Source organism: Arachis hypogaea, chromosome 9, assembly GCF_003086295.3.
Source record: "Arachis hypogaea cultivar Tifrunner chromosome 9, arahy.Tifrunner.gnm2.J5K5, whole genome shotgun sequence".
NCBI classification, from domain to species: domain Eukaryota; kingdom Viridiplantae; phylum Streptophyta; class Magnoliopsida; order Fabales; family Fabaceae; genus Arachis; species Arachis hypogaea.
Window position 1 is genome coordinate 408,428 of NC_092044.1, and position 20,558 is coordinate 428,985.

The 20,558-nt window shown below is 29.3% G+C and overlaps 2 protein-coding genes across 3 annotated transcripts; one reads left to right on the forward strand and one right to left on the reverse strand.

Annotated features, from left to right (window-relative positions):
- Positions 1 to 13: 13 nt before the first annotated feature.
- LOC112709708 (cell division control protein 2 homolog C) lies at positions 14 to 5,590 on the forward strand. Of its 2 annotated transcripts, XM_025761611.3 has the most exons (6): positions 14 to 449; positions 2,804 to 3,216; positions 3,518 to 4,184; positions 4,333 to 4,402; positions 4,593 to 4,731; positions 5,178 to 5,590. In XM_025761611.3, the coding sequence occupies exons 3-6, from the start codon at positions 3,548 to 3,550 to the stop codon at positions 5,268 to 5,270; spliced, it is 939 nt and encodes a 312-aa protein (XP_025617396.1). In that variant the 5' UTR covers positions 14 to 449; positions 2,804 to 3,216; positions 3,518 to 3,547; the 3' UTR covers positions 5,271 to 5,590. The 2 variants fall into 2 exon arrangements, with proteins under 2 accessions (XP_025617396.1, XP_025617397.1); XM_025761612.3 differs by lacking the exon at positions 14 to 449 and having other exon boundaries at positions 3,207 to 3,363.
- Positions 5,591 to 6,534: 944 nt separating this feature from the next.
- Positions 6,535 to 10,886, reverse strand: LOC112709710 (aspartyl protease family protein At5g10770). The gene is made up of 3 exons (XM_025761614.2): positions 10,622 to 10,886; positions 7,968 to 8,815; positions 6,535 to 7,192 (listed from the first exon to the last, which is right to left on the reverse strand). Exons 1-3 carry the CDS (start codon positions 10,800 to 10,802, stop codon positions 6,731 to 6,733), a joined length of 1,491 nt encoding a protein of 496 aa, XP_025617399.1. The 5' UTR covers positions 10,803 to 10,886; the 3' UTR covers positions 6,535 to 6,730.
- Between the last annotated feature and the right edge of the window lie 9,672 nt (positions 10,887 to 20,558).

The following is a 20,558-nucleotide window of genomic DNA, read 5'->3' on the forward strand; positions in this document are numbered from 1 at the left end:
CGTTTCTTTCTCCCTTCCTCCCTTTCTTTCGTTCGTTCAGAAAGAAATCACACAAACCCAGCCAAAAAACCCTAGCACTGTAAGCCTACACCACCGCCGCAAGGAGTGGCATACTGCCGCCGTCCGTCGTACTCGAAGTTCGCCATCCGTCCGTCTGTCTAGCTTCCTTCTTGCTCCAAGTCATCAACCCCTGTTCGCTGTCACCGATCGCGGCTGCTTCCTCGAGCTCAGCGTCCGTCGTCTTTGTCTGCTCAGCCGCGCTTCCGTCGCCTTTTGTTTGCCGTTCACGTTCGCTTCTTGGTTCAGCTGTCGTCTTCGTTCGCTTCTTCGGCGTTCACCGTTCGAGTTCGCATTTGCGTAAGTCTGGAAGCCACGTTTCTCTGCTTCAAACTCTGCGACCAACCCGCACGCTCCACCTAGCCGTCGAACTGCTCTCTTTTGTCGCCGCCGTGAGTTCCCTAAGCCCGCCACCAGACAATACACTCACACAGCACCAATACTCTGCTTCAAACTCTGCAACTTCTTATTTCTGTTACAATAAGTAACTATTTGATTTGGTAGTGGTTTAGATTTTTTCATAGACTGAATTAAAGTTAAAATAGTTATGTTCTCTTCCCTATCACATTGATCTTAAACTTTGAATTCTCTTATTTCATTTTAATTTTACCGCACTCAACATGTTTGATGAAATGCTTTAACCATATTTCTGGTTGGTTTTATAATTTCTAGCTTTTAGAAACTTAGTAAGTTGATTGCATGTGAAATTACAATAATTGGATCTCATTAATGAGGAAATTTTAGCTGGACAAATAGCATCTTTGCAGAAAACATATTACCATGATGTTTCCACTGCATTAGTGTTTTTCTGTTAATTTGCTAATTGTTCTTGTGTTGTTGTTCTGTTGTTCTTCCGTTACTTTTAATTTTTTTTGTTTTTGCTGTGATTTTCTGTTCTTGAACTTGTTAAGTTGATAATTTGCTAAATTGTTGGGCTTGCTAAATTGTTAGGTTGCTGCCATTTAATTTGTTGGATTTTCTATTTAGGTCTTGTTCTTGTTTATTTGCTAAATTGTTGTTGTGTATTTATGGTTGTCTTTGAGATTATTGCTGGATATTGGTGATCATTGATTTATTCTATGCTTCATGTTTTCATTGTTTTCTTCTTCCGAAGGAAAAAAAATTCTGTTTTCATTGTTTTGTTAATTGTTTGTTTTGTTTCAGAAATAAATTTTGTGATCAATGTTCAAACTCGGAATGTTGTTATGCTATTTTTGTTTCAGAACTCTATCTTTTGTGATTAATGTTCAAACTCTGAATGTTGTTCTGTTTTGTTTTAAGGCTGTGTTTGGAAGAGGTGATGATTTTTGAGTGTTGTTTTTTGTTTTTGTTTTAACGCTGTGTGTTGCACTGTTGTGTTCAATTTTCATTTTGTAGAAAATTCTTTATTATTTCATCATTGAAGAGAGAAACCCTTTATTATTTCATCATTGGTCTATTTTTGGCACTAGATATCATTGTAGTTTGTTTATTCATAGAACTAGTTTATGATCCTCTTTTGAAGTAAAAAATGCAGTAGAAGAGTGTTTAGAACCAGTTGCTCTATTCGTTGAATTTTTATAGAATCTGGTGTTTATTATTAAACGGTTTTTTCGGTTGAATTACGGTTGAATTGGTTGAACCAATAAATTAATAAACCAATAATTAGAGTAATTCAATGATCGGTCTGATTTTTAGAACCTTGATTATAATTTATAAAAATGTGAATACATTACATTTACTATCTTATTTTACATATGTTTTCTTTTTTTTCTTCCCTAAAAGCTGGTAAGATAATTAAAATGATTAATCAGAAGAATAATTATTTCTCTGTATTGTTACAAACTTTTTTTTCTTTTACTCTAATCTTATATTTAAACCTTATTGCTACAAAGAAAAAAAAATGTAGATCTAAGCTTTTGTGCCGCAAGAATAAAGAGTCCATAGGCCAATGCGTGCATCTTTTGTTGGTTTTCCATATGATTTTTGGTATGTTATTAGCTTCTAAATAAAAGCTAATAATATATTCTTTACAAATCAAAGCAAGTTATTTGGCAAAGTTAAGCATGTTTAAGCGTGGCTATGAGCCTATGAGTCTATGACAAAGGGTGAGGCTAGTGATATTCCTATTTATATATTCATATTTTCTTTTAATTTTATTAAGATTCGATTTGAGTAAATAGCATAATTATGTTTTTTTTTAAAAAAAAAGAACTTAAATAATAAATTTTTATATTAAAAATAGTTTATAATTAAGTTATTTTGTGTTTGATTTTTAATTCTAAAAGTATTTATTTAAAAAAAATAATAAAAAAATTATTATAAGAGATGATTTTTTTAAACTTCTTCATAAGCACTTAAATAACCTTTTAAAAAGTTATAATTTGATTTTAAAAATTGCACTAAATATTAATACTATAACTTTTCATAAGTTAAAAAAAAAAATTTACTTATGGATCTATCCAAACTTACCCTAACCCTATCATCAAATAGATACCTTTCTATAATTCAAACTATATGTTAAGTTTGTTAAACAAACTTTGATATATAATATAGTTTTATTAATTGAAACTCCTCAAATAATTTGTCATGTCCCTACTTAAGATTATTAGTTGAACAAGGTTAAGTATATCTAGCTAGCTACCACATGCATGTAATTCTAGGTCAATAATCTATAAGCATACTCAATTGTTTTTGGCCGCACCTCATTGGTCATAATGTCAATTGCTTTTAGCTTCTCAAACTGGAGCACATGTTTTTTGGTCAGGGACCCGGGCCACCAACCTAGCCCAGACCCAAAACAGAAGCCCAATATCCAACCCAATCCGAATTTGAAACCTACTATGCCCAACCCGATCCATGGCTCTCTTCTCTGGCCGTCGCGATGATAGCTGAGATTTCCGTGCTTCGATTCCTGTACTGAGATTGAGGTCCATCTCGCTGCTGAACAGTTCCCAGGTTAGTCAAGAACAAGAAGCTTGAAATGGGTAAGCCCAAACTGAAATGGACTCAAAGGCCCAAACCAGAAGTCCAAATTAGAGACCCAATCAATTAATTTAATTTGCGTAGAAAGTGGTTCAGAATTTTGAAAATTAAAAAGGGGGCGCGGCACTCAGAGAGTCAGATCTACCCATCAGTCATCAGCACCAAGTAGCCGTTGTTCTTCTTTCGCTCTCCCAAGTAGGTTCTAACCGCCTATGGATCTATCTGAATACGAATAGTAGATACTGTGTTTCCTATTGTGCTTCATTTTCATTCTCATTCTCATTCTTATTCATATTCATATCATCATATTTGTGGAGTTCTATTATCGTGTTTCGTTATTAGGTAATTATCATATGCACAATTCCTCAAAATCTTTCTACTGCAGTGGTGGTTGATGTTCTTGTTCTTGTTCTTGCTTTATACACATATCTTGTTCTTGTTCAAAACTATTTAATTTGAAATTGGAATTATTTTTTATGTGTGATGTTTCGTGTAGGAGAAGGGAATTGATTAATTGAGATTCTGAATGGACAAGTACGAGAAGTTGGAGAAGGTTGGGGAAGGAACATATGGCAAAGTCTACAAGGCGAAAGAGAAGGCCACTGGACAAATTGTTGCATTGAAGAAGACACGGTTGGAGATGGATGAGGAAGGTGTCCCTCCGACCGCCCTTAGGGAGGTCTCCCTCCTTCAAATGCTGTCTCAGTCTATCTACATTGTCCGCCTTTTATCCGTGGAGCATGTCGACAAGGTCCCTAAATCGGCCCCGGCCTCGGCCACCACCAAGCCCCTACTCTACCTTGTCTTTGAGTACCTTGACACTGACCTCAAGAAGTTTATTGATTCGCACCGCAAGGGCTCGAATCCAAGGCCACTCCCTGCTGCCCTAATCCAGAGTTTCCTTTTCCAGCTATGTAAGGGTGTTGCACATTGCCATAGTCATGGTGTCCTTCACCGTGACCTCAAGCCTCAGAACCTCCTCCTCGACCAGAAAAAAGGGATTCTCAAGATTGCTGATCTTGGACTTGGACGAGCCTTCACTGTCCCTCTCAAGAGTTACACTCATGAGATTGTTACCCTTTGGTATAGAGCTCCTGAGGTCTTGCTTGGAACCACCCATTACTCCACTGGGGTTGATATGTGGTCTGTTGGGTGCATCTTTGGTTAGTATATAGTTGTATAATGCACTTATTTTTTGCTTTTGCAATTGATTTTGCAACTCTCAAACATCATGTTTAATCTTGCAGTTATTATAAACTTAATTAATTTTTCATACTACTTGATTTGGCCCAACTGAATTTGGTTTTGCAGCTGAAATGGTGAGAAGGCAAGCTCTGTTTCCAGGGGATTCTGAGTTCCAACAGCTTCTTAACATATTCAAGTATGACTATCACTTTGCAATAATCATTCTACTGATTCATAACTTTCATTCCTAGTAAAAGCATGTGGCCAATTTCATCCATATCTTGCTTGCTATGTGGAAAGAATGATAGCTTTTTGGAAAAAGGAAAATTTTTCTGCTGCCTTTTCACTCTCATACTAACTACTTTTTTTGAATTTGATCTTTCCAGGATTTTGGGAACTCCAACTGAGGAGCAATGGCCAGGAGTTACTTCGCTTCGTGATTGGCATACCTACCCAAAGTGGGAACCTCAGAACTTGGCGAGGACTGTGCCAACTTTGGGACCTGATGGAGTGGACCTTCTCACGGTTAGTGTTCCTCTATAAAAGCATTATTCTAATGAGTTCCTAAGAGTAGGATCCTCTAAAGTGAGGACAGATAACTGTAAAGCAACAATGTTAGGGCCTAAACACAATGAAGTTATTGATGCAAGGGTGCAAGATGATTAGTTTCGCACTTTCTCACTTTACATTCTAATAGCGGTAGAAACTCGCAGTTCTAATATTAGTTCAAAGGTTGAACTGGTCTGGACTGGACTTGAATAGCATTTGTTAAACAGTGCTCTGCATAGTAATATATCTAAAGTTTTTTAAGTTATCTGAAGTAGCTCACAAGGTGTTGCTTGGGAAGTATTATCTATTGTAGCATTTGAAATAACTAGAATTCATGTTACCTTCAATTTGGCTATAATAATACGTTTACTTATCTTCTGTACAAACTTAGGACTGACTATACTAGATATTTCGTCGTGCAGAAAATGCTCAAGTATAATCCCGCTGAGAGAATCTCTGCCAAGGCAGCACTTGATCATCCTTACTTTGACAGTCTTGACAAGTCTCAGTTTTAACAGCAGATACTGTCCAATGCTTTTGTGCAGATGTTGTATGTCAATGATAGTGATATATGGAAGTAAATGAAAGTTAACTCCTGGCATGGAATTTAAGCACATGTGAGATTGATGTTGTTTGGTGTTAAGTAAAAGTTTGTCATCATCATCTTGGTGATATGACCAGCTAAGTAGAAACTCTACTGAACCTTTATCACTCTGTATTACTCATGTAGGCTGTGCATGATCACCATTTTCCTTGTGTACTTGAAAAAATGTTTTTATCATTGTTGAATTAAACGAAGTCTGTTATAAAAGCCATTCAAAATGTTAAGCATAAACTTCATGTTCTTGTTTAAGTTTCAGTGTACTTTTAGATGGGTTTATGGGACATTCTTCTAGAACGAGTTCTCACAACTAACAAGAAGCAATCTTAAATTGCTTGGCCCTGTTGCTACCATCACACATTTTGAATTGACAGAAAAAAAATCTTGAAATAGAGACATTTTGCCTTTACTTCTATATCTACAATCTATTTTATATATCTAAAATTCTCTGTAGTTATTATATTGGGACAATCTTATAACATAACCAAAAATATGTAATAGCCAAACGATCCATACTTTAATTTGTCAAAGCCACTTAATAATATAGAACTTTGTTTTTTGTTTTTTGTTTTTTAGTGCTCATTAATTAAGTCACTTGATCCAGGAAGGTGCAGGCCTTGGCTTCTTATTATTAGCTCTTCTTATTATCTGCAATAACAATAAGGTTAAGAGAAACACTTAACACAAGGAACAATATTATGGGGAAAGAAAGGACAACACAATAAGCTACCACAATAAAATCTAAACAAAATAGGTAAAGGACAACAATAAGATAGGGCTGAATTGCAACGAAGTACCTTGCGTTTTCGATGAATGAACTAAATATTATTCAATATCTACTAGTATATAATTTTTACTATTACTCTAAAATTATTTTAAATATTCCAAAAAACGGTTCTGTTTAATGTCAAGACTACGAAATAATCAAGCTTTCATTGCTTTATTCCTAAACAATACATGACACAAAAGCAAAAATTAGAGATCAAAGCACGAATGAAAGGCACAAGATTTGCCAGCACAGTTCTCCTTTGAAGATCAATCATGATAATTTTAGTAAAATAATATTATTTATACTCATTTTGGTTTTTGTAAATTAACTTGACATATATTATTTCTTTCACATCTTAAAAATATCTGAAATATAATCCAATAATATCAAATTAATGCACAAAATAAAATTAACACACTTAATATTGTCACATCTTTTCCTTATAACATAAAATTAAGGTGGATACACAAGTGCATATAACTTTATACGAAGTTGATAGCTAAGAATCGTTAAATTAATTGACAGATTTAACTAAATTATCATCTAACAACTGTCAGTTATCAACTTCAGATGAAGTTAACTGCACCTGAATTTTTATGAGTAAGCTAAGATACGAGGCCAGAGAAAGTGCATTCTTCTTTTGCAAAACCCACCCTAGATAGTTTGGAATCATATATGACCCTATTATTCCTCTGCTGAAGATTTCCAATTATGGGAACTTCATGTTCATAAGAAAGGCTTGCAAATGGGAGACAAACTTTTGATTTTGAAGCACCATCACCCTCATCAATCATGATCAATGTTCCAGATGGATCCACGTTAAGCTTAGCATGATTATCACCCTCAAAGTACATTTTTATGATAGGCACTTTCACTTGTTGAATCCCGGTTAGATCAAAACATGTGTCAAGAATTGCAACCCCAGGAACTTGAGGGTAACCTTGAAATTGTCTCAAGAATCCTCCCTTCAATGCGTTGTAAATTGATGGAGGCAACCTTGTAATCACTGTTCCTGAATCAATTATAACTTGGCGTCCATCAACAATGCGAAAACCTACTTCACCAACCTATATAAATATATATATATATATATATATATATATATATATATATATATATATATATATATTATATCATTGCACCAATGCAATAATATGGGTACAAGTATTAGATATGATCATATGCATATACAACCATTTTATAAAACTTAGATCAATTAAGGATATGCATTATTCTTATATTGATTCAATATATATTATAGATCTCCTAAGTTTTTTTTTTTATAACTTTGATGCTGATATAGTAAATGATATTATAATTTATTAATAAAAGATAAATTTTAAGAAAATATTTGTAATAGAATCTAACCAAATATTAACTAATTAATATCAGCTAATTTTTTAAAAATTTTATTTTCAATTCATAATAACATTCAAATGAATATCTTAAATCACATATCAAAATAACATTTAAAATTAAAAAATCAAAATAAAATAGAATAATATCCAACTTCTGATAATTTTGTAAAAAAGTCATGAGAAAAACTTAGAATATGCATATGATGAAATTAAAGTCAAATTTTAATAAGGGTAGATGAAACAAAAAAGTTATGAAAAAAAAGTTGGCTCTTTATATATATATATTTATAGACGGTGTAACTAGATATCTTTTAAAAATTATTTTTTATTCAATTTTTAAGAAAGAGAAAAATAAAAAACAAATAATTTTTTAATTTTTTAAACAACTAGTACTTAAAAGTGACTTATTAAAAACTGAAAGTTAAAGGACACTAACATTTCTGATTTATTGAAGTATTGATGCATAAAAGAGGTGCCAACTAACCTCCATGGAAATGAGATTGAGCATGTAATGATTTGGTAAGAGAGGGTTTTGAAGCATATTGGTGTAAGCAATGGGAGTGAGATTCTTGAAAGCTGAAGACTCATCCCCAAAAACCAAAGATCCAGAAGTTTCTCCAGCCATTGGTGATGGCAAACAATAAGAGAACACTCCTCCAAAATTATCACTACCTTGAGACACCAATGATAAAGCACCTCTTCCTAACCCTAAAACACCAGATGTATAACCAAACATGCCCTTATTTTCCCTACCACAACCAAACACAATATTGTTCAATGACATGTCTCCTAGGGTAAGATTTTCACTACCTAGTTCACCAATGCTAATGGAACCATCACCATAGTTAACAACATAGTCACATGTTGTGGCACTTTTACACATTCTTTGGTTTGCAAATTGTAGAGATTGACATGGTTTTGAATTGCAAGGAACTGATTGGTATGAAGGAGAGGTAGATGGTTTGAACAAAGATTCCTTTTGATTGTAACATGATTTGCATGGTTCACATTGGACCCATGATAGGTCACTTCCGGTGTCAACTATCATTGTTCTTTTTTGGTTACCTAATTCTAAAGTCACTACATAGTTTAATATGTCAAAGTTTTGACCAAGATTCAATGGAATTTGGGATTTTATTGATGCTTCTAATAACCAGTTTTGGTTACTACTAGACAATGACGTCATTCTTTGAAACATGTTTTGCATGGAACGAACACGAAGATCATCAAGCATCATCCTTTTTTTCCAATAATCAATTTTCATTTCTTCTAGTGATGGTGGACACTCTTCTTGCTCCTTCATTTCTAATATGATCGCCCCGTTTTTCCGTCCTGATCAAAAGAATTTAGATTAAAATTACTGTAAATACAATCATATTCGATATACATTAAAATTAATTAATCGAATAAAATAGATATTAAAATATAAAATATATATTAAAAATAAATTAAATTACGTATATACTTTGTTTATACAAATATATAATAACTAATTTTAATAAATAAATAATATTTTTTATTATAAATTATACATATTATTTTTGAGTTAATATTCAATTTGGTTTCTGAACTTATATGTGAGTCTTAATTTAGTTCTTGAGATTTTAATTATCTCTATTTAGTCTCCAAAATTTATAAACGTGTCTTATATTAGTCTTTGAGACAATTTTTAGTATAAAAAGTTAACGGAGCGCAGTTATAGACTATCAAATATCACTTTAAAACTTGTAAAATGATGCAGTTTTGGTTTTGGCATTTAAATAGTTAAAAAACGGCATCGTATCACTTATTTGAGTAAAGCTAGGGAACCAAAAGCATATCAGCTAAAACCCAGCCAAATACCTTTGGATGAATTCAAAATTTTTACGAGTTAATATATATGGATATTTCTTCTACTAAATATTAGAATGTTTCTTTTTCATATTAAATGGATGTTCTTTTATATATTTTTCGAATTTGTGATTGTTAGAAGTGGATAGATTAATGTGAGAAAAAAGATGAAGGTTTTTATAGGTTTTAATTAGGTTTACTTAATCAATTTAAATTTTTTTAAATTTTGAATTTAAAAAATTTAAAATTAATTAATTATTAATATAAATTAATATAGTTTTTGGCTGATAAGCTTTTGGTTCCTTATACTTTTCCCACTTATTTTGTTAGGTAAAATTTTAATAAACATCATTTATGATGTTGTTTTTGGGTTATTTGAGTACCAAAACTAAAACGACATCATTTTACAAGGTTTAGTGTGAGATCCGGCTATTCACGACAGTGTTCTATTAACGTTTGTATGTTAAAAATTATTTCAAAGACTAACATGAATTATGTTTACAAAATTTTGGGCTAAATAAAGACAACTAAAATTTTAAAAACTAAATTGAAGTTTGCATACAAGTTCAAGAACCAAATTGAATATTATCTCTGTTATCCACTGTTTAAAAGAATTAAATATAGAACAATACTCACATACAGAAGTATACATTGGCTTTCATAATATCTAAATTATTTGACATTTTTATATTTTATAGATCATAATAGTATGCATCATTAAATTGTTTATTCCAAAACTTTAAATAAATAAATAAAAATACTTAAATAGTTATATCTAATATGTTTTTTATATACAAAACTTTCTTTTATTTTGAAGCATAGATTTTATATTTTTTTATGTATTGTACTGTGTTTTAAAAAATAAAATTAAAATCTACATTATTCAATCATAAAAATTTTAATAGCGTAAAATTGTTTAATATATTCTAAAAATTTAAACTCATCGATGAAATTACATAAATATTGATGACTAAATGACATGAACCTTTTAGGAAGTTAATTAGAATACGCATAATAAATTGGTTGAGTATGTGTAATATTAGGTAATAATAATTAAGTTAAGGAAACACACTACTATAGTTTACATAGCCTCTAATCTTCTCAAAGGAAAAAAAAAAGTGACATTTTAAGATTCTAAAAGCAAAATGACATGCATGTAGGTTTGATTGAACATTGTTAGGAGACTCCAAGCTGATGAGACAATTATATGACACATAAAAAAAATTTTAGAAAAATTTAAAGATGGATAATGCAAATTTTTTTATTAGGAATCTATTTATCTTTTTTCTCTTATATTAATGAACTCACTTGAGTCGGGAAGGATGCATGCCTGAATACTACCCTGTTGCTGCGAGTGCGGCTGCCGCCGGAACCTTTGAACGTGGTGGAGCATCATCCTCTCTTCCAAAGAGTGAACCCCATTGTTATGTTCAATGATGAGGTTAAGAGAAACACACAACATAAGCAACAATAATGGCAACATGGCCATGATTAATTAATTTTTTTAAGTAAGGAAATATTCAACTTGGAAATGGCTGGAGAGGCTGAAAGAGAAATCATTATATAGAGATTGAAGAAGGATTCTGAGTGGCTTTTGGCATCACCATAAGAACACAACAATTATTTTTTCGTCCCTAGGACTTGTGCATGAGCTAGGTCCAAATTACTTGGATTTTTCAATAAGTATTCATGATACGAGCTTAATTTTGATGTAATGATTTTATAATAAATTTTAAAAATATTATTTATATATTAAAATTAATTATTAATATAAAATATATATTAAAAATAAATGAAATAATACATGTGCTAATACATAAATAATATATCATAAATGATTTTAATATATAGTTAGTATAGCAAAAAATAAAGTTTTATATAATTATTTAACTAGATTTGTGCGATTATATAATTTTAAAATAGTAAATTTAAATTAAAAATTAATAAGGTAACAACATATACATAAAGTAGAATCAAAGATTATTAGTAAGTAAATGTTGTATAATTGTTTAGATAGAAACATATATATAATTTAATGTTTTAGTGTTAATTTTTTTTATAAAATTTGCATGATTATTTGAGAGGGCATAAACTTATGTTAAAAAGCAAGGTGTAAATAATATGAATTGATAATCTTGTAGCCGACCTCTTACGTAGTCTAAGAGTTGCTTTTTATATATTAATATTTTGTGAGAAATAGTAAAATATATAAATAAATCTCTAGATGGCATATCTACGAACTTCAATTCCATATGAAGATTATATTATATAATAATTGGATATTCTTTCACGAAAGCTTAGTGACGGTTGTTAGATACCCTATAAAATTAGTAATTTACGTACCTCTAGTTATTGTTAATAAATCTTTTGATTTAATTTAAAATTTTTAATTTTTAATCATAAAATCAGATAAAATCAAAATATATTTACTTTTATTATGTGATTAAAATTGGAAATTTAAATTTTATAAAATTTATTAATAGTCGTATTCTTTTTATCAAATAATAAACTAACTGTCAATATTGTTAATTAATAATTATATCACTATCTAAATTAATTTCTATATTAACAAATTGGACCACAATTAAAATAAAAATTCTAACATTCTTTCACTTAATCTAACATTTATTACGTATAGTCTGTAATTATATACTATGCTTAAATAATTAAGACAAATTAAATTATACAAATCATAGTAGTAAGTTCTTATTAATCGAGTATTACCTTCTATGTATTACAATATAACATCTCCTAATTGAATAAACTCTTTATATGGTATTTATGTAGGAATAAGTCCAATGCTTATTCTAGGTCTTTTACTGAATTTTATTTGTCATTCTCAATTATGTATGCACATATATACTAACTAAATGAGAAACAAACAATAATAAGAATTTCATATCTAAATATGTCATATAATATAACATAAGTCATATAAGTGACGTTACAGAACATAAACCCATACTAGTAACATGATCCTTAAACAATCCTGGTGGCATGCTTTTTGTCTAAGGATCAGCTAGCATCTGTTTATTACTAATATGCTCTATCTGTATCTCATTAGACCTAACTCGGTCTTTAATGGCTAACTACTTAATATCGATGTGCTTACTTCGACTACTACTTCTATTATTCTTAGCCATAAATACAGTAGATGAATTGTCAAAATATATTTTTAATGACTTAGAGATACAATCCATAATCTTAAACCCAGGGATAAAATTCTTGAACCAAACACCTTGTGGTGTAGCCTCAAAACAAGCAATAAACTCGGCTTCAATGGTAGAAGTAGCTCTAAGTGATTGTTTTGCACTCTTCCAAGATACTGCTTCACCAGAAAGCATAAAGATGTATCCTGACGTTGACTTCTTAGAATCAACACATCCCGCCAAATCTAAATCTGAGTATCCAACAATTTTCGAATTGTCGATTCGTCTATATATAAGCATGAAGTCCTTAATCCTTTGAAGGTACTTTAAGACCTTTTTTGTAGCTCTCCAATGGACAATTTCTAGATTACTTTGATATTTTCCTAACATGTTAACAGCGAAAGTAATGTCAGGTCTTGTACAGACCTGAGCATACATTAGGCTTCTAACGGCTAAAGCATAAGGAATATTTTACATTTGTTCCTTTTCAAGTTCATTTTTTGGACATTGATCTAAACAGAATTTGTCACCTTTCACAATATATGCAATACTTGATGAACAATTTTGCATTTTAAACTTCTCAAGAACTTTATTAATATAGGCTTTTTGAGATAAACCTAAAATTCTTTTATGTTTATCTTTGAATCTTTATGCCAATGACATAAGATGTATCACCCATATCTTTCATATCAAAATGTCTAGAAAAAAATTGTTTCATTTCATGTAACAACCCTAAATCATTTATTGCAAACAAAATATCATCTACATATAAGATGAGAAATATGATCTTGCTCCCACTAACTTCGTGATATATATATTGATCAGAAATATTTTCAATGAATTCAAATGAAGAAATCACATTGTGAAACTTCAAATACCACTATTGAGAAGCCTGCTTAAGACCATACATTGCTCTCTTACGCTTGCAAACTAACTCCTTACCAGCACTTAAGATAAACCTATCGAGTTGTCTCATATAGACCTCTTCTTCCAAATCTCTATTAAGGAAGACTGTTTTCACATTCATTTGATGCAATTCCATGTTAAAGTGTGCTACCAATGCCATAATGATGTGAAAAGAGTATTTTTTTTAAAACAGAAAAAAGGTTTTTCTGTAGTCAACTCCTTTCCTTTGAATAAATTTTTTGGCAATAAGTTGAGCCTTGTAGCACTCAATATTGCATGATAAATTCTTCTTGGTCTTAAAGACCCATTCATAGCCAATGGCTTTTTCCTCATCAGACAATTCTATAAGATCCCATACTTGATTATCCGCCGTAGAATTCATTTCATCCTTCATAGCATCTATCCATAAATTGGAATTACGACTTTCCATTGCTTGTGAGAACGTCATTGGGTCATTTTCATCACAAACATCATAGTCAGACTCAGCAAAATACACTACATAGTCACTATAAATTACAGGCTTTCTTATTCTTGTTGATCTTCTTAATGTTGCATCATCAACCTCTTGTAAAGGTAATGGCATAACAGGTTCTCCCTCTTCTTAAAGTTGCTCTTGAGCAATATGTTCTTGAACAACATTTTCATTATAAAGAGTTTGATCCTCCATCATATGATCTACTTGAATATTATCTTCATGATGTGGAACATTAGTAATAGGTTGTTCTACATTGACCCTATATGTATGTGCATTGTATTGAATAATCACTCTTATACATGGAGAGGTTTGACAAAAAATATCATTCTCAACAATTTTAAGAGGATGATTTCTCCCATTTTTCACATCATGTTCTAAAAAACTTGCATTTCTAGATTCAACTATCTTACTTGAATGGGAGGGACAATAAAATCTGTAACCCTTAGACTTTTCTAGATAGTTGATAAAATAGGCACGTATCGTCCTTAGGTCTAACTTCCTTTCTTTTGGATTTTAAACCCGAACTTCAGCAGGATAACTCCAAATGCGTATATGATTCAAACTAGATTTCCAACCCTCCCGTAGCTCAAATGGCATTTTAGAAATTGCCTTTGTTGGAATTCTATTTAATATATACGCGGCTGTCTTAAGGCCTTCCTCCACAAGGATAAAAGAAGATTGGAGTTGCTAAGCATACTTCTCACCATATCCAGCAAAGTTCTATTTCTTCTTTCGACTACACTATTTTGATCTAGTGTGTTAGACATGGTGTATTGTGCCACAATACCATGCTCTTGAATGTACTTTGCAAATAGACCAGGTGCTTGTCCACTTTTAGTATATCTCCCGTAGAATTCTCCACCTCTATCTGATCTCACGATCTTAATTTGCTTTCCACATTGTTTCTCTACTTTAGCTTTATAAATTTTAAAAGCGTCTAATGCTTCATATTTATTATAAAGCATATAGAGATATATATATCGTGAATAATTATCAATAAAGGAGATGAAGTATTTCTGACCATTTAAAGCCATATCAAGACAACATATGTCAGTGTGAATTATTTCTAATATGTCAGAACTCCTCTTAGCATCTTTTTGAGACTTTTTGGTTTGCTTCCCCCTAATGCAATCTACACAGGTATCAAAATTAGTAAAATCTAGAAATTCAAAAATCCTATCACTTACTAATTTTTTTATTCTCTCAATGGAGATGTGTCCCAACCTTCGGTGCCACAACATGGAGAATTTTTCATTCATATCATTATCATGCATAACCATAAAATCAGATGAAAAATTATTAACTAAATAGACTTTAAATAAATCACCAATTAAAGTACCATGTCCAATAATATTAGAATTTTTAATAATATCAACAGAATCATCATAAAAATTTATCATAATCCTTGTTTTACAAATTTAGATAAAGAAATCAAATTTTTAGATAAATCTGAAATATAAAATTTTTCTTCTAAATCTAAAATACAACCAGTACTTAATACAAACCTAAATGTTCCAACAGTTTCCACATGTGAACGCATCCGATTGCCTACATAGATGCTTAGTTCACTTCTTATCAGTTTTCTTTTTCTTATGAAACCATGCATGGTATTTAAAATATGAATTTCAGCACCAAAATCAATCCACCAACTGTCATGACATATTTCAACAAAATTATATTCAAAGTATATTGAAGGAATAATATCACAAAGGTTAGTATCTTTCTTTTCAAGCCAAACTTTAAATTTTGGGCACTCCTTCTTCATGTATCCTTTCTTTTTACAAAAGAAACACCGTGCACCTTTTTTCTTCATAGAATGGGATGCAATACCCTTTTCTTTCTTCTTTTGAGCTTACTTTTTACTACCCTCATTTGTCACTAATAGTGCACTTTCACCAAATTTCTGAATTAGCCTTCCTTCCTCTTGCACACACATCACCAGTAATTTATTAATGGACCATTTTTTCTTATGTGTGTTATAAGAAATCTTAAATGGTCTGTATTGGGCAGGAAAAAAATTCAGAATAAGATGCACCAGAAATGAGTCAGAGATCTCAACCTTTAAAGCTTTCAGTTGTGCTGCAATGTCTCTTAACCTCATGATGTGCTCACGCACACCTCTTGCGCCGGTAAGCTTCATGGATGACAATTGTGCCATTAGGATACTTGCAAGTGCCTTACTAGAAGACTCAAACTGTTCATCAATAGCCTTCATGTAATCCTTGACATTTCCGTAATCAGGAATTGAACTTCGAATTCTAGCTGAGATACGAGACTTAATGAATATCATACTTAAACGGTTGGATTTCTTCCATCGTTCGTATAATGCTACCTTGACTTGAGAACTAGCATCAGTTGGTGCTCGAGGCTCTTCCCTACGAAGAGCACAATCAAAGTCTGCACACCCTAATTGAAAGAGAATCTTATCTTTCCATTTTTTATAGTTGTCACCACTTAACAAATGAACTTTAGATACAGTTTCAGATATCATTACCGCTGCAAATAATAAATCATGCTAACATTACTCAACTTTAAATAGGTACATCAAAATCCATAACATATAATAATACATACCAATGCAAATCATATCAAAATAAATATGAATCATAGTGTCATTAAAATCTACTTGTGGGCAAAGATTTTAACACACATAATATTCACTAAATTAACTAAAGTATTAAAATTAGAAAATAAAATACTACTTCTTAATACCTATAGGCCAATTAAGAAGTAAAAATATTTTCTATTTAAATCTAATTATATATAAATAACATAATAAATTTTTGTGGGTAAGTTTATTATATAATTCACAACAATTATATTAATATTTATGTGATTTCTTTAAGTATGACTATTATCAAGGATGCCGTGGCTACTCCTCAATAAATCATATATTAATCACAATATAATATGTAACGGAAGAACTTATATTTCATGCAAATATAATCATCAAATAAATAAATGCAGTGACATATATAATATTGAAAAAGAAGATGATCTAGTGAACAAATTTTTTGACAATATTTAAAAGATCCAAATTCAAATTTCACTTCTACCAAAGTTTGAACTTTTTATAACAAATTTAAATTTTGAAGTCTAACAACTTCAACTTGAAAGTAGCAAGCATTTAATATTATATAACAAACAAAATTGATCAATTAAAATAAGTTTTTTCGGTCTTCTCTCTTACAATGTCTTCCCTTTCTCTTTTCTTTTATCCTCTTTTTTATTCAAGAATAAGAAAATTTATGGGAATCACAGAAAATTATACTATTACGAAGAACAATTACGACACAAATCTAGAAAATTTATGGGAGTATTATTTATTATTCCCTCTTCTTACTTTAATTTCAATAGTTTTTTTTACTTATTTTAAAATTTATACTATGTATTTAATTTTCTTTGAAAATAATTAATCAAAATAATACACAATAATTAAATTTTAAAATGGTAAGGTAGATATAATTTTATTCTGATACCACATATTAAATATTTTATAAAATCATTAATTTACGTATCTTCAGTGTCAAAAAAAATTTTTTTAATTTAATTTAAAACTTTTAATTCTTGAATCACAAAATCAGATAGAATTTAAATGTGTTTGTTTTTGTTGTGTGATTAAAATTAAAGACCCAATTTTTATAAAATTTATAAATAGTTATGTTCTTTCCAAAAAAATAAACCAAATATCAATATAATTAATTAATAATTATAACACTATTTAAATTAATTTTTATATTAATAAATTAAAACACAATTAGAATAGAATTTCTATCAACGGTTGCATATGTCTAAGAATTTCTCATTTTAGTGGTAAATCGGTTGTTAACAACTGTACAACTTATTTTAAAAATGCACTTATCAATATATAGCTGTGTCCGGTGAGTTTGACACATTCCTTACAATTTTAACGGTGGAGATTTAATTGTATATCAATTCATCCACATGCAATGCACTAGAATAATTTTTCAGTTTTAGTTGGGCTTAAAAAAATGTGCTTTAATATAATTTAAAGTTATATATAAAAAATTTTATTTACATGATCTTAGAAATATAGATATTCTCAAAATAATTTAGTTTTGAGATAATTAGTAGAAGTAAATTTAGAAAGAATATATATATAGAGAGAGAGAGAGACACTATTATTATCTTTACCACATTGGGTTGTAATGGGAGGCATGAACCTTTACATATATGAAGATTAGACTTGTAAATCATTTCTTATTTCCCGTTATAGCTACTAGGTAGCCCTCAACATTTGTTTGTTTTTTAATGTATGCTTTTTTTTTTGTCCCTTTTGATTTTGTATGAACTATGAGACTCACCATCTTTGGTGGTAATAGGCTAATAGCATAACTCCTTAATATTTTGCGTTATATGCTATATGCTTATATTTAAGAGCTGTCCAACAATGTTAATTGAGCATAATAAAAAATAAATAAAATTCACATATCTTAAATTTTATATTATATATCTTTTTTTTTAATCGTAATTATACTTTTAGCACATTCAATTAGTTATTGAACTATTGTTGAATTGTGAAAATAGCATAATTCTTCCAATAATTTTACCTCCTTATTCTGAAAGAAAAATTTAGAATGATAATAAAAATATTAAATAATATGAACAATAAATATATTAAATATTTAATTTATTAGATATATAGATAATTATTTTAATATTAAAATTTAGAAAATAATTTAAAAATAGAATATTTTTTATTTTATTAAATTATTTTTAAAATTTATTATTTGTAAAAATCATTGTCTATCTAGTAAAATTGATCAATAATAGAATAGCTAGACACTTGTGTTTTGTCGTTTTCCCCAAATTGTAGGATATTTGCCACTTGTTAATTATATGTGTAGGATATCCTTATTATCTTTCTTGAATTAAGTTAAATATTGAAGGCATATCTTCACTTTGCTTAAAGGAAAAAAAAATAAAAGAAAGAAAAAATGGACCTAGCTAGAAGACAATTAATTAGTTTGAATTGAAGTGAAGTTTGGAGTGAGAGTAGTAGCCTCTCATTTTCATCTCATCCCATCACTTTCGAGTTAAGTAAGGAAGTATTATTCTTCGGACATTCAAAACTTTTCTCATCATCTTCTTTTAATTTGTCTCATTGAACCGCATAGTTATACCACTATCCGTCCTTCTTTTTTCTTACAATAATAATAATAATAATTATTATTATTATAATAGGTATGTTCGATAATTCTTTACAATATATTTGAATGAATACTTTATTCGGTCTTGATAATTATTTTAAAAAGAGTATAAGATTTTGAAAAAAAATATTTAATTCGACTCTTAATTTTTTTAGGAATTAATTAGTTTTGTAAAAAAAATAATATTAATTTTTTTAACACAAAATCTAATTAATTTCATAAAAATAAAATTTAAGAGTTGAATTAATTTTTTTTATTAAGAATTTCGTTATCTTTTGAGATAATTATCTTTACAATTTTTTTTATATTATTTTAAAGTTTTCTTGTTAGTCTCGAGAAGTGATAATTGTGAAAACAAAAACAAAAAACAAAAAGGAGTAATGCCGGCATAGGGGATAAATATAATATATATTAAATAATAATCCACCGTGCTAAAGTTTATAATATTAAAAATTAATTATTTATGTCTCGTATTTTATCAGTTTACATTTAAAAAAAAAATTATAATATGATATAAAAACTTCTATAATTACATGATTTAGAATTTAATTTTTATTAATTTATTTCAAAAATAAACTTATGTAAAACTTTATATAAACTTAAAAAAATTATAAAAAACTAATTATTCATGTACTTTTTTCATAAATTTATAAATTTTTAAAAGTAATTTTATGATAATAAAAAATATATAAAAAGATCGTTCTAAAGTAATTATTTCACTTTGAACAATTATTGTTAGGGGATATTTTTATAAAGACGCGTAAAACATCTTTTTATAAAGACGTTTACGTGTTGTATTATTATTGAACGTATTAATAAACGGTTATTTTTTAATTTCTTAACAAATTAGAGTAAAACTGATTTTTTTATAACAATAACAATAAATCTATTTCTTTTTTTTTAATTTAATTGTATTTTTAAATTTTTAGGGATTTAAATGTCCGTAAAACAAAAAATTAGAGATATATTTGTCTTTTTATAAAAAAATTTAATAATATTCGATTTAGATTGTGTAATTTAATCGAATCGAATTGGGTTTAATAATTATAATACAGACAATTGAATTTATTATTGTTTCTATAATAAATCGATTTTATTCTGATTTATTAAAAAATAAATTATAACCAATTTAATAAAAATGTCCAATAATAACATTACACATATAAACATTTTTAAAAAAAATATATTTTTAATGTTTTTATTAAAGTCATCTCCTTATTGTTATTGCATTATTTTAAGTTTTTCAAAGGGAAAATAATATAGCGGCCAATAGTTGTTTGAAGCTACACACCCATCATTGTTCCAAAAGTATATATTGTTCTCAAAATAAAGATTGATTGATTGATGTATGAATGTTATAAAACTCTTTTGGTTTGAATTAAATTGGAGCCACAAAATTAGATTGTATGTATGTCACTCTCTTGGTACTTAATTATTATTATCATTACATACAGAATGAGAATACAAAGATAATTTTTTCAAATTGCACTAATTATTGACCATTAAGTAAAGATGGAAGAGTGGAGAAATTAAATTGATGAGTT